The sequence below is a fragment of the Rhinopithecus roxellana genome, chromosome 11 (assembly GCF_007565055.1).
Source record: "Rhinopithecus roxellana isolate Shanxi Qingling chromosome 11, ASM756505v1, whole genome shotgun sequence".
NCBI lineage: Eukaryota > Metazoa > Chordata > Mammalia > Primates > Cercopithecidae > Rhinopithecus > Rhinopithecus roxellana.
Genome location: NC_044559.1, coordinates 132,628,165 through 132,643,090, shown reverse-complemented (window position 1 = coordinate 132,643,090; position 14,926 = coordinate 132,628,165). Strand labels below are relative to the sequence as shown.

Here is a 14,926-nt window from a genome sequence, read left to right as displayed (position 1 = left end):
CAACCGAAACTCTGTACCTATTAAATACTCACAATTCCCCTCCCCCAAGGTAAACATCATTCTTCTGTTTCTATGAATTCAATTACTTTAGGTACATCATATAAGTGGAATCATACAGTATTTGTCCTTTTGTGTTTGGCTTATTTCACTTACTATGTCTTTAAGGTTCATGCATGTTAAAGAAACTTTAGAATTTCCTTCCTCTTTTAGCTGAATAACATTGTATTATGTATGTGTATATATCATATTTATCCAGTCACCTGTCTATGTACAACTTAATTGCATCCACTTAGTTATTGTGAAGAATGCTACTATGACCATGATGTACAAGTACTTCTTGGAGTCCCTGTTTTCATTTCTTTGGGGTATACGATTCCAGAGGTGGAACTGCTGGATATGTTAACTGTGTAATTTTTTGAGAAGCTGTCATGCCAGTTTCCACAGTGCCTGAACCATTTTACATTCCCCCTAGTAATGCAAAGATTCCAATTTTTCCACATTCTAGCCAACACCTGTTATTATTTTTTAATAGTAGTAATCCCAACATGGTATTATAGTTTTGATTTGCATTTCCCTAATGACTAGTGATACTGAGCATCTTTTCATGTGTTTATTAGATGTTTGTATATTTTCTTCGGGGAAATGTCCATTCAAGTCCTTTGCCCATTTTTGAGTTGTTTTCCTATTGAATTACAAGGATTTCTGGGCTGTCTATATGTGTCTTTATGCCAGTACCAGTTCTGATTACTGTGGCTTTGTAAAGTTTTGAAATTGGGACTTGTGAGACTTCCAATATTATTCTTTACCAAGAATAACAGGCTATTCAGAATGCCTTGAGATTCCTTATTTTATGATGGATTTTCCTATTTCTGCAAAAATCTTCTTAGTCTTTTCTGTAGCTGTGACAGAATATCTACGACTGGGTAATTTATAAGGAAATTTACTGGGCTTACAATTCTGGAAGCTGGGAATTACAAGGGCATGGTGGTGGCATCTGGTGAGGGCCTCATGGTGCTTCATAACAGGGTGGAAAAGTGGAAGGGGAAAGAAGTGTATATAAAAGAGACAGGACACAGGAAGAGGAACCACTTTATGACAACATGCTCTTCCAAGAGTCTCGACTAACCCAGTCTTCTCATAGGAAAGATGTTAATCCATCTTAATTATCTCTTAAGACCCAGGCTCCCAAAATGATTACATTGGCAATTAAATTTAAACATGAGTTTTGGTGGGGACAAACCACATGCAAACCATAGCACCCTCATTGGGATTTCCACAGGGAATGTTTTTCCATCCCTTTACATTGAACCTGTGTCTCTAGATCTAAGGTGAGTCTTATAGACAGCAGCTAGTTAGCTTTTTTTTTTTTTCTTGATCCATTATGCCAATGTATATCTTTTGATCAGCGGGTTTAATCCATTTAGTCACTGATGGGGAAGAACTTCTCTGCCATTTTGTTTTCCTAAGTTTTTTTTTCAGATAGGATCTTGCTGTTGCCCAGGCTGGCGTGCAGTGGCACAAACACAGCTCACTGCAACCCTGACCTCCCAGGCTCAAGCAATTCTCCCGCACCAGCGTCCAGAGTAGCTGTGACTATAGGCATGTACCACCAAACCTAGCTAATTTTTTGAAAAGATGGCGTCTATGTTGCCCAGGCTAGTCTTGAACTCCTGGTCTCAAGCAATCTTCCTGCCTCAGCTTCCCAAAGTGTTGATATCAGGTGTAAGCCCCTGCCCCTGGCAGTTTTTTTTTTTTCGGCCTCTATTACTGGCTTCCCCCACCCTTTTTTTGTAGTAAGCACATTTTTGATACCCTTTTGTCTATATTCAATACATATTTTCTTTGCAGTTATGAGGATTACATCTTAATGTCGTAACTATCTGAATTCTAGCCTGATGTTGAAGTGAATTTTTCAATTTAGGTACTGTATATTTCAGCTCCAGAATTCGTTTTGTTCCTTTTCTGTCTTTGTTATTCTACATACCATTTCCCTAACTTCTTCTGGCTCTCTGTCCATGTTTTTCCTTTAGCTTGTTGAGCATATTTAAGACAGGTGTTTTAAGTATTTGTCTAATATCTGTGTTTCTTCAGAGACAGTTTCTGTCACCTTTTCTCCCTTTGAATGGGCCACGTTTTCCTGTTTTTTCTTGTGGTTTTCTGCTGGAAAAATGGGAATTACAAAAAAAAAAAATCATCTCTCCCAGTTTTTGCAGACTGGTTCCATGATGAGGACAACCCTCCTTCACTAATTAGCAGGCATGTTCTGAGCCTTGGGAGCAGCCTGGGGTGACAGCTTCAAGTCCTGCAGCTTTTCCCAGACATGTTGCCTTTCCCCATGTGAGCGCTCTGTTAAGTGAAACAGACACTCCTTCAGGAAGCCCCCAGATGAGTTAGAATGCTGGAAATAAGTTCTGCTCCATTCCCTCCAGTTCAAGGGAGGGAATTGAGCAACACTACTGAAAAGTTCTGGTTTTCACTGAGATTAGAAGTTTATACTATAATGTAAATAACACTGCTTTTCTTTATCTAGAAAGACTTGCTACAAAGTCAACTGAATTAAATGAAAGAGGTACTTACTGATGTAGTTTATTTTGATGTAAATGCCTTTGTGGAGAAGAAACCCCATGGCAGCTCATCTAGAAGCCACACTGACTAGCACTGTTTCAGAGCACTTTCAATATTCCCTTACTTGAACTTTTCATGGACTATTTTCCCCATAGTTGCAGAAATAAGAAAAGAATGTGGGAAAGATACCACTGATTATTTTTAGTACGGACTACTTTTTTTCTATCTTACAAGTCAAAAGGTGTTGCACGTAACAGAACCTCACTTTTTTGCCTTTTAAAAGCAAAGTAAAAATAGAACTAAATTCAACTGTTATGTAAGTTATTTCGTTTTCTCAGACTTAACAATGATTTATCATGCATGTATCAAAAGATGTTATAAGTTCTTATAAGTTCTTATAAGTTAACCATTATGTAGTTATTATGTATATGACTCATGATATATCGAAACCTGTGTAAAACCTACATTGGAATGGAGTTCAACTATACTTATTAAAGTAGGTATTACAATAATTCTGACTTTGTTGGACTTAAATGCCTTTTCTAACTTGAAACACAATCCTTCTCCCTAAAAAGCACTGAAATGTAAAAGTGTACATCAATCTATATTTAAAATGTTCTATTCTGAATTTGAAGTGCTTAGCCTGAAACAGATTTCTTTTAGAAATAAGCCTATTATGAATTGAAAAGACCAACTGACAAAATTGGAGAAATTTTCCTTTTTCAGATTTTAGAGCTTATTTCATATGTGAGTATCTTGCTCTGTATAACACTACAGTCATGTGCCACCTAACCTTTCAGTCAATGACAGACTGCTTATCTGGTGGTGGTCCTGTAAGATTAAAATACTCTATACTGTATCTTTTTCTACTTTTAGATACATACATTGTTAGCTCTGTTATAATTGGTTACAGTATTCAGTACAATAACATGCTGTATAGGTTTGCAGCCTAGGAGCAATACGCTGTATCACATAGCCTAGGTATGTAGCAGACTATACCATCTAAGTTTGTGTAAGTACACTCTATGATGTTCCCACAACAACAATCTTCTAATGATGAGGCATTTTCCTCTCATTAAGCAACACATAACTAATTTCAACAGAATAGTGCTACAATGAAAGTTCAACAAGACCTCAAAAGCAGATGATGGAGGACTTCCACTCCTTTTGGTTGCTCCTTTTACTTAACATCTGCTTGTATATAAGTTACTTACAGTAAGGCATTCTTACCAGTTTTCCTGAGTTGAAATTTGTGTTTAACTTAAGGCTACATTTACACAGAAAGTAAACTTTAAAATCCTCAAATTTAAGAAAGTAGGCAACCAAAAGAACTCTACTACAGTTAATTTTGCAAAACATCATTAAAGTGATTGAATAATATCCAAGGACATTAGGAACACAGGATTATGAAATTTTATTCTGATAAATCTGGTAACTTATGGCTCTCTATTAACCCATTCCTTTTTGTCTAAGTTACCCAATATTGTTCCCTCTAAAACACTAACTTTTACTATAGTAAAAATAAGCACTGCCAAGAGAAGAGATTGGTCCTTGTGTTGCTATCTGGATTAAGATGTCATTTTTTCCATTCTGCTTTCTCCTAGCAATCTTTATTTCATAATTCTGTCTGTTCAAGTGATTTATAATTACTTAATCATGATTTGGTGTATGTGTTTTAGTATCACACTGTTTTTTCAGGGTCTTGCTCTGTCGCCCAGGCTTGAGTACAGTGGCACAAGCATAGCTCACTGCAGCCTTGACCTCCCAGGCTCAAGGGATCCTGCCACCTCAGCTTGCCCAGTAGCTTGGAACCACAGGCAAATGCCACCACAGCTGGGTAACTTGATTGTTAGTAAGAGACAGGGTCTTACTATGTTGCCCAGGCAGGTCTCAAATTCCTGGGTTCAAGAGATCCTCCCACCTTGGCCTCCCAGTGTGCTGACATTGTAGGCATGCACCACTGTGCCCAGCCTATATATTTCTTAACAGCAATCCAGTCATTCAATAGTTTAAGTCCATTGGGCTCTGCATATAACCTGTTCGTTTTTCAGCTATATGGACTTAAGTGGTATGGAAGTTACATATAGCAGTCAACACATGGCTATGTAAAGATATTTAGATTCTTTTAGGCAGCAAGATTTTTTATACACACACACACACACACATTAGTTTATAAATTACATACATATATATGTGTGTTGGTTTACTATTTGTAACTTCTCTACACTCTCACACCGCAATAACCATTTTAATTTTTTCAGATGGAGTCTCGCTCTGTTGCCCAGGCTGGAGTGCAGTGGCATGATCTCTGCTCACGGCAACCTCTGCCTCCCACGTTCAAGCGATTCTCCCACCTCAGCCTCCCGAGTAGCTGGGATTATGGGTGCCTGCCACCATGCCTGGCTAATTTTTTGTATTTTCAGTAAAGATGGGGTTTCAATATGTTGGCCAGGCTGGTCTCAAACTTCTGACCTCAGGTGATCCACCTGCCTCGGCCTCCCAAAGTGCTGGGATTACAGGCATGAGCCACCATGCTCGGCCAATAACCATTTTATTATAATTTCACTGAAGTAGACGATTGATCACTTCTTTCATTTATTGCATTTACCATTCAGCTTTCCAAAGAATCCTAAAGTCAGTTCATTGTTCTTTTTATAATCTTACTAGGTTATTACCACCTAGTTACCACATTTGCTTACTGCACTGTTAAGATGTTCTGGTGGATACTTCAGTTAACTCCATATTTGTGATAACTCCCTATTTAAAGTTAATGAGAATAAAATTAATGAATGATGAAACTTCCAATATGGAAGAAAAGGCTTAGGGTTGGTGAGGAAACCACAGTTTCCACATTTTCCACATTATCCAAGGTAGTTCCAGCCCTCCTTTGTGTGAAAGTTCAGCATTAAAAGAAATAAGAATTGTAGTAATGGAACTAAAAGCTTCATACTGGATTTTCCCCTCTCTTTTCATTTGGAAAGAAAAATAATTGGTAATTATAAAACTTTAAAGGGTACTGTATGATCTAATTCTGAAAGAATTTAATAATTCCCACGTGGGGTTCCAAGTTGAATATAATGAAATTTGTAACATGGAATACGTAATTTCCTTCTGAAAGATACTTGTATTCTACTTTCTATGACACACATGGCAATAAATGGTATTTTATATCCTTTGAACCCCTATATTCTACATTTTTGAGTTTTTTGCTTCCATTTACTTAACTAAAAAAGTTTTTAAAAAATCATCAATGGTCACAAAATCTGAATGGATGAAAGTGCTGAACTTAATTCTCTATATTTCTAAAATACTTATGCTGGAACAAAGGCTAGTCAGAAGAAAGGAACTTCAGAGTTCACTTTTAAAATGGGTAAAAACACCCACTTTCCCAGAGAATCAAACCAAATTCTTCCTTCAGTATTTAAATACTGCATAAAGGATAAAGAACCCTTGTGTGAATTAGGATTCACCATAAGTAATGTAAATAGTCTAAAGCATCAATTAACATACTTCATTAAGCTCACAGCTTTGTATCACCACACATTTTTTAATTGGAGAAAGTCTTAAGTATCATTATTGTAATAACTTTTCTTTTTTGAGACGGAGTCGTTCTGTCACTCAAGCTGGAGTGCAGTGGTATAGTCTCAGCTCACTGCAACCTCTGCCTCCTGGGTTCAAGCTATTTCCCTGCCTCAGCCTCCCAAGTAGCTGGGACTACAGGTATGCACCACCACACCCAGCTAATTTTGGCATTTTTAGTAGAGATGAGATTTCACAATGTTGGCCAGGCTGGTCTCGAACTCCTGGCCTCGGGTGATCTGCCTGTGTCGGCCTCCCGAAGTGCTGAGATTGAAGGTATGAGTCACTGTGCCTGGCCCGTAATAACTTCATAACCCCACAGTAAAGTATTTTAGAGCTCTCTTTGAAGGAAACACATTTTGACTCATGAAATATCTAAAACTTCAGAGAGCCCAAATTTTTCTTCCTTAACCATGTGACATTAGTGTGAGTGGAAACCAACAGTATAAACCTAAGCCCTATGTATACTAAAGAAATAACATAAGTTAACCTGTTACTGCCACATCATACATTTGGATTTAAATACGAAAAACACCACACAGAAAACAAACATTTTTTAAAAAAAGATTTAAGATCATAAATAGGTCATTGTTGTCACAACACATTTCAGAATCTTAAAAAAACAAACATTTTGGCTTCCTAAGAAAAAGACTTAAAAAAAAAATCAATTCCCTCATCACTGAAAGGACTTGTACATTTTTAAACTTCCAGTCTCCTAAGGCACAGTATTTAATCAGAATGCCAATATTACCACTCTGCTGTAGCAGGAATAAGAGGCAAGGTATTAGCACTAAGAAAAACAGCAAAATTTCTGGACAAAATCATCTGTCATTTTAAAAAAGGGATAAACAGACTAAGTGGTGAGCATTTTAGTTAAGAAGGCCCAGTGTTGTTATGCAGGACTTTGTTTAAAAAAAAAAAAAAAAAAAAAAAAAAGAAATCGAAATATTTTAACTCAAGTAGGTTTAATTCACCACAGGAGAGCTATGAGAAAAGAGAGGGGGGCTGGTAAAATACAGTATACTTTGTTTAAAAAGGACTTGGGAAGAAAAAAATCAACTTAGAAGATCATATGAAACATCACATGGAACCCAATTAGTGTCCTAGTTTATTACTAGTCTTCAGATCCAGAAAATAGAGTAAGACACTAGGTAAACAGAACACCTAGACACATCTGTAAGGCATTTGTTTCCTATCACACGGCCCATTCTAGCTTAACACCCACCAACTGAGATGTAGTGAAATAGTAAAATTGGATGCTCAAATTATATTTTTATCTAACCAAAAAGTTCTTTAAATATAAAATTCCTCACTTTAAACTCTGTCTTGTCTTCTGTGATACCAACAGAACTTTAAGGTTGTACATATGCGATATGGTGATTTAGTGTTACTTTTAAAAGAACCCACAAAGTAAGCGATTGTCCACAGATGAAACATGGGATGAGGTTCATGACTGAATCAATCATGGAGTGTTAGTCAATTGTAAACTCCTGAAAGTTAAGACTAGGAAATGTGTATATCAGACACATAAGAGTACAACAATAGGAGAGGAAGGGAAGCCTGTTTGTCATTCCAATTCTGACAAGGTGCAAGGTCTTCGAAATTCTTGTCCACGTTCATGGAGCCATTTATTGGATACTGTGAGAGAAAAGTAATATATTAATTTCCCCCCTTAATCTAATCAGTATTTAATTAGTTTCTAAAAGCTAGGTCTATAACAAAATTTCAACATGGGATAAAAGTTCAACACCAAAACCAGATAAAGCAGATGCTACTTAAAAACTTGGCTAAATGCTGAAAACACAGATTTTATATACCTATATACATATGTGTACACACTTGTGTGTTTATGTACATACATGTATGTATACACATGTGTATATTTGCAAGTCTATGTGCATTTCCTAAAGTTTCCAGTGTTCAATGTGAGGCTTGAAATGAGACACAAATGGACTTAAGATACAGGTACAGATAGAGTAGAATATTGCTTTATGTACTGTTTTCAAAGTACAACCTCCAAAATACAAAGACTTTTTTTTTTTTTTATTATACTTTAAGTTCTAGGGTACATGTGCATAACGTGCAGGTTTGTTACATATGTGTATTTGTGCCATGTTGGTGTGCTGCACCCATCAACTCGTCAGCACCCATCAATTCATCATTTATATCATGTATAACTCCCCAGTGCAATCCCTCCCCCCTCCCCCCTCCCCATGATATGCCCCAGTGTGTGATGTTCCCCTTCCCGAGTCCAAGTGATCTCATTGTTCAGTTCCCACCTATGAGTGAGAACATGTGGTGTTTGGTTTTCTCTTCTTGTGATAGTTTGCTAAGAATGATGGTTTCCAGCTGCATCCATGTCCCTACAAAGGATGCAAACTCATCCTTTTTTATGGCTGCATAGTATTCCATGGTGTATATGTGCCACATTTTCTTAATCCAGTCTGTCACAGATGGACATTTGGGTTGATTCCAAGTCTTACAAAGACATTTTAATAATAAACACAAACTTTCCACTCTAAAGGAACAACTCTCTAATCAACCATTGTTATTGTATGCTCATTAAGTTTCCAAAATACCTTTAAAAAATGTATACCATGTAAAAATGTATCCCAAAAGGAGTTAATTTTCTATTTATTTACTTATTTTTGTCTCCAGTACCATAGAACCCAGTCAAAATATCTAAAGCAGAAACCTTAACTCTTAACTCCTTTTTCCTTTTTCAACCCTTGTATCTACTCTTTATTCATCAAACCCTGACAATTTTCTTTATGTCTCTCTTGAATCTATTTGCTCTCCAACCCTTTCACTGATGCTTTAATCCAGGCTGTTGTCATCTTCCACTTAGACAACAGAAAACAACTTTCTAAACTCTCTCTCACCAACTAGCCTCTCCTCATTCTAGTCCAGTGGTTCTTAAACACTATAATCATGAGGGGAGATTTTAAAATCCTGATCAGGCCTCACTCCTTAACCTTGTTATGTCTTGTGTGTAACCACTAAACATGTGGCTAGTAACACAGATTGAAATGGATACATGGGGCTAATTAATAGATATTAAAACTAATTTCACCTGTTCCTTTTTATTTTTTTTTAAATGTGACCATTCCTGCACTTGCATGTCCCTGAAAGTGAGTGCGTCTTTAAATTTTGCACATTAGGTGCTACTCGAGCCTCATATTAGAACCTGGTGTCTAACATGTTTGGAAAACTGCTGTTCTATCTTTTGGACCAAATTTCAAGAAAAAGCTTTGAAGAAGGCTCCCCAAACTTAGGCAGTCACCATCTTCTATGTTTTTGTAATAATATGTACTACATTATAATCCATTAGTATGTCTCAATCAGATTATTAACCCTTTGAGGGGAAGATATTGTCTTATTCAATTTTGAGGCAGACAATGTTTCTTAGAATAAGTGAAAATAGAGTTAAAAATAAAATGCATCTGTCATCAAAATTCTGATTATAAATTTATATTAAGATTAGGCACTTGTTTGGTTGAATCCTGTACAATGTTAAAATCATATTAAGCAAACATTGTGGGGGTTTTGTTTTTAAGACACAGATAATAGTTTCAAAATAGAAAACAAAAATTACATTCTCTTCACAGAATATATGAAATATTTACCCCATTTGTTGCCAACTAGCACTGGACAGGCTGCATGCCGTGTACTATAATCTCCTTCTCCACTGGCAAACAGATTATACCAGAAAACAGCAGTTCCCTATGGAGAACAATTCACAATTATCCCCAAGTATACAATGCCAGGTAATCGCTTTCGGCAGTGATTACTTTTTTTTTTTTTGAGACGGAATCTTGCTCTATCGCCCAGGCTGGAGTGCAACCTCTGCCTCCCGGGTTCAAGCGATTCTCCTGCCTCAGCCTCCCAAGTAGCTGGGATTACAGGCATGCACCACCAGGCCAGACTAATTTTGTATTTTTAGTAGAGATGGGCTTTCACCATGTTGGTCAGGCTGGTCTCAAACTCCGGACCTCAGGTGATCTGCCCATCTCGGCCTCCCAAAGTGTTGGGATTACAGGCGTGAGCCACTGTGCCCAGCAGCTTTCTTAATTTTTCCTTTGTTCCTGTGGAAGAACTCCTCTATAGCAGCATTTTATCTTCCCCTAATATAATTCTGAAAATATGGTTATATCACTTTAAAAACTGTTTTTGATCATATGAAAAATACCATAAAAATGCTTGACAACAAAAGTATTTGCCAAAACAAAGCTAACATATCTTACATAGCAAGATGGAGGGGAAAACAATACAGAACCCATTTTAGAAATGAAAAAATTTCAATACTAATTCCTGGTCATTCATTACCTCTACATACTTGTGGCAAGGACCATAAAAAATACCTCTAAAAATGTAACTTGGCCAGGCGCAGGGGTTCATGCCTGTAATGCCAATATTTTGGGAAGCTGAGGTTGGAGGATCACTTGAGCCCAAGAGTTCAAGACCAGCCTGGGCAATACAGGGAGATACTGTCTCTACAGAAAATTTAAACATTAGCTGGGCATGGTGACATGCACCTGTAGTCCCAGCTATTTGGGAGGCTGAGGCTTGAACCCAGGAGGTCAAAGCTGCAGTGAGCCATATTTGTGCTGCTGCACTCCAGCCTGGGCAACAGAGCGAGAACATGTCTCAAAAAAAGAAAAGAAAAAGAAAAAAGAAATGTAATTCATTAATTAGACCATGAATACAAGTGCATCTCTTCCTTAGGGAAAAAATTAATAAACCAAAAACAAACCAAACAGGCTTACTTTTTTGGGCCAAACACTAGCTCCAACTTCAGGAAAAACAGTGGCTCCTCCTGCAGACACATCACTCATCTATAAGAAACAAGAGGGTGTTATCGGAAGCGCTGGTAGAATAAAGTAAAACACGCCATTATAAGGACTTGATATTGGATACTAGAATATTGGGAACATATGGACTTGTTCTTATATAGCAGGGTTGGTACATGCTACTCAGTTTTTAAAGAATAAAATGCCATTTAGGTTTATACACATAAGTAAAAAAAACTACAAAAAGCAAAGGAATGATTAACAAAAAACCGTCAGATGGGAGAGTGGGGATATAATTTGAGACAGGAACTTATAGCCAGAGGGAAAAAGAAATGACTTAAAACTAATAAATCAATACAGAGATGTAAGTATATATTTATTGTATTAGATGTAACCTCCATGGAGGCAGGAATTTTCATCTGTTTTGTTCATTGCTGATCATTAGTGTCTAGAACAGTAGCACCTCAAGAACAGTAGGTGCTCAAGAAATATTTAAATAAATGTAAAAAATAACGAGAAAAATAACAAACTAAAATCAGTTTTGCCATTTCTCATGGTAGGGAATCAAACATATTAAATAAAAGTGAGAAAGTTAAAGGATTATATAAAGTTATAGTCATAAAGATAACCTAGGAAAAATATGGAAACTTTTTAAAGTAACCGAAGAATCACATAAAACAAGGCAAAGGAAACATGGATCATAAAGATTTTTTTAAAGCAACATAAGCAGAATGCATAGACTGATTAGATCACAGAGCAAAACCCAACTATATGTTGTATCAGAGCTGCATCTAAAACAAGTGACTTAGAAACACAGAACACAAAAACGTAAGATTTGGGGCAAATGCTATCCAAGGAAAACAGGGTATGATCTTAGTATGAGACACAGTTTAAATCAAGGTAAAAAGCATTAAATGAGATAAAAGGTATTTTACAATGATAAATATATAACTAATAATAAAGAACTAAGAACACTTAACCAATGAAAAAATTAACTTTGGCTGGGCGTGGTGGCTCACGCCTGTAATCCCAGAACTTTGGAAGGCCAAGGTGGGCGGATCACGAGGTCAGGAGATCAAGACCATCCTGGCTAACACGGTGAAACCCCATCTCTACTAAAAATACAAAAACAAAATTAGCCAGGCGTGGTGACAGACGCCTGTAGTCCCAGCTACCCGGGAGGCTGCGGGAGGAGAATGGCATGAACCTGGGAGGCGGAGCTTGTAGTAAGCTGAGATAGCACCACCACCGGACTCCAGCCTGGGCAACAGAGTGAGACTCTGTCTCAAAAAAAAAAAAAGAAAAGAAAAAACTGACTTTGAGGATATTAAAAAGTTGTGCATGAGAGAAAAGTAATTTGAGATATTCTATGTGCCCCTCTGGGGAGGTATTTAAATAACGGGAAAAATAATTAATATGCTATGCAACTGTTTTAGAAAAACAGGAAGGGTGTTTACATTAAGAGGGAGAAATGGATAGTGGACCAAATAATACAGCATCAATATTCATAAAACAAAGAAATACAAGGAGAACCAGGAACACATAAACACTAATGGCTTTTAAACATCTGAAAAGATGCTGAACTTCCATAGTAAGAGAAATGCAAATTAAAGCCACAATAACTGCTAATTTGATAAGTGAAAGATACGCAGATCAAAAAGGCTGACAAACATGCTTCACAAATATACCCCACTTAAAATTGGGATATAAACTGGTACAACCTCTAAGGAGACTCACCTCTAGAAAACATGCAAGCCTTCACAGCATGAATCTGTACACTGTACTAACCCTCTCCTGGTTTCCCTTTGTGATATTTCTCTTTTCTATAATGTACCTTGCCTCCTTTTGGAAACAAGATGGAATTGTGAGAGGAATACAAATTGGGAATCGGGGAGAAAAGGAGGCATATGGAGAGGAAGGAAACAGGGAAGGTGGCAGGGAGAGAAGAAGAAAATAGACTGAACAGAGAGAGATTTTGGCAGGGAGTGAGATACTATAGACAGCAAAAAAAAAAATGTAATTCAAATAGGGCTAAGGAATGGAAAGAGCAATGAAATAACCAAAAATAAGTCTAGATATCATATATATATATATATATATATATATATATATATATAGGTTTTTTTTTTTTTTTGAGATGGAGCCTCACTCTGTTATCTAGGCTGGAGAGTGCAGTGGTGCGATCTTGGCTCACTGCAACCTCTGCCTCCCAGATTCAAGCGATTCTCGTGCCTCAGCCTCCTGAGTAGCTGGGACTACAGGCGTGTGCCACCACGCCCAGCTAATTTTTATATTTTCAGTGGAGACAGGGTTTCATCACGTTGGCCAGGCTGGTCTCGAACTCCTGACCTCAAATGATCTGCCCACCTAGGCCTCTCAAAGTGCTGGAATTACAGGCGTGTGTCACTGTGCCTGGCCTAAAATATCTTTAAGAAAGGTTATGACATTATGGCAGATTGCATTTTCCAAATATAATACATCCCAATATGTCCCATCCTACATGCTATTCTTATGTGACACTGACATTCGTCTGCAGTGGTAGGGTCTATGTGCCCTCTCCTTGAAGCTGGACAGACCTTTGTAATTGCTGTAACAGAATACAGCAGGATGACATCTGTGACTTCTGAGGGTAGGTCATAACAATACCATGTACTTTTGCATTGTTCTTTTGGGATGCTTCCTTTCGTAATCCAGTCACTATGCTGTGAAGAAGCTCAGCCACATGTATTGGCCAGAATTTAGGCATTCTGGCTGACAGCCAGCCTCAACCTTAGCCTTCAAGATACCCCACTGCCAGACACTTGCTGGCAAATGCATGTCAGATTTGGAGCAGGAACCATGAGTTGAGCCCAGTCAACCTCATAACTGTTAGAGATATATTAAGAAAATCATTGTTGTTATTTTAAACCACTCAGAAAAGAGAGTTTTGGAGTGATTTATTTGGGGTAACTAGAACAAACACTATAAACAATTTTAAAAATTGAATTATGATCATACTGTTTTAAAAGTTTGAGGTAGGGCTTCTGGGGACTGTAATGTGCTATTTCTTCACCTTAGTACTGAATATACCAGAAGTGTTCACTTTGTGAAAATTAATCAAGTTACAATACTTAATTTGTACACTCTTCTACTTCAATAAAAAAATGTAATTCAGAAGTTTACTGAAATAATGTGTATATACAGAAATTCAAATATAGAGAGATTCTTATATACACATATTATATGTGACTAAACAGAGAGCCTATATGTCAAATTATTAATGATTATCTGCAGGCAGTGGCACTATAAATTTTAAGTTTGTCCAAAAGTTTCTATAATGAACATCTATCTTACAGCCTGAAAAAGTTGCAAATGCAAAAAAATTCTTAACTTCCTTTATTCAGTTATAAAAATGTTAAATTAGGATGGTGAATCAGAGCTACACAGAACAAACTTAACACATTAAAATGAATCATGTGATCAAATCCCAACTTAACCTAAAAATTTTAGTGACAACTTACATAAAACAGCCATGTAGCAATTCTATTTCCTGTCCCCAGCTCTTTGAAAGCATCTGGCTCATCTTTCTGTGAATAAAAACACAGCAAATTCAATGGTATAAAAATTCAGTAATACAAATACTCTAGTGGCAACTAAACATCAGTAGTAATATCCTGAAGAATACGCCAACAACCCTAAAAGTTTCCCTTGTAATGTCCACTGCACTATAAACATCAGGCACTATTTTTGTAAAGATGGAGTCTTGCTATATGGACCAGGGTGATCTTGAACTCCTGGCCTCAAGCAATCCTCCTGCCTTGGCCTCCCAAAGTGCTAGGATCACAGGTGTGAGTCACTGTACCTGGCCTCAAATACTTGCTCACTGAACTTGTATACTGGATACTTTAGACAAGATTACAGGATAAAAGGCAGACTTATGAGTCTAAATGACAGCCATTATTTGCTGACTACATATTATTTTAAAAATCAATACCCACAATTTTAGCTTCCAA

The 14,926-nt window shown here is 37.1% G+C and overlaps 1 protein-coding gene across 2 annotated transcripts in view; it reads right to left on the bottom strand.

Annotated features, from left to right (window-relative positions):
• Nucleotides 1-6,703: 6,703 nt before the first annotated feature.
• Nucleotides 6,704-14,926, bottom strand: part of P4HA1 (prolyl 4-hydroxylase subunit alpha 1) — a 90,598-nt gene continuing 82,375 nt past the window's right edge. For both annotated transcript variants that reach the window (XM_010373075.2, XM_010373074.2), the window contains exons 12-15: nucleotides 14,435-14,500; nucleotides 10,911-10,979; nucleotides 9,771-9,867; nucleotides 6,704-7,782 (exon numbers count right to left, since the gene is read on the bottom strand). In XM_010373075.2, coding sequence (XP_010371377.1) covers nucleotides 7,712-7,782; nucleotides 9,771-9,867; nucleotides 10,911-10,979; nucleotides 14,435-14,500 — 303 coding nt within the window. In that variant the 3' untranslated portion in view covers nucleotides 6,704-7,711. The remainder of the gene's footprint in view (nucleotides 7,783-9,770; nucleotides 9,868-10,910; nucleotides 10,980-14,434; nucleotides 14,501-14,926) is intronic.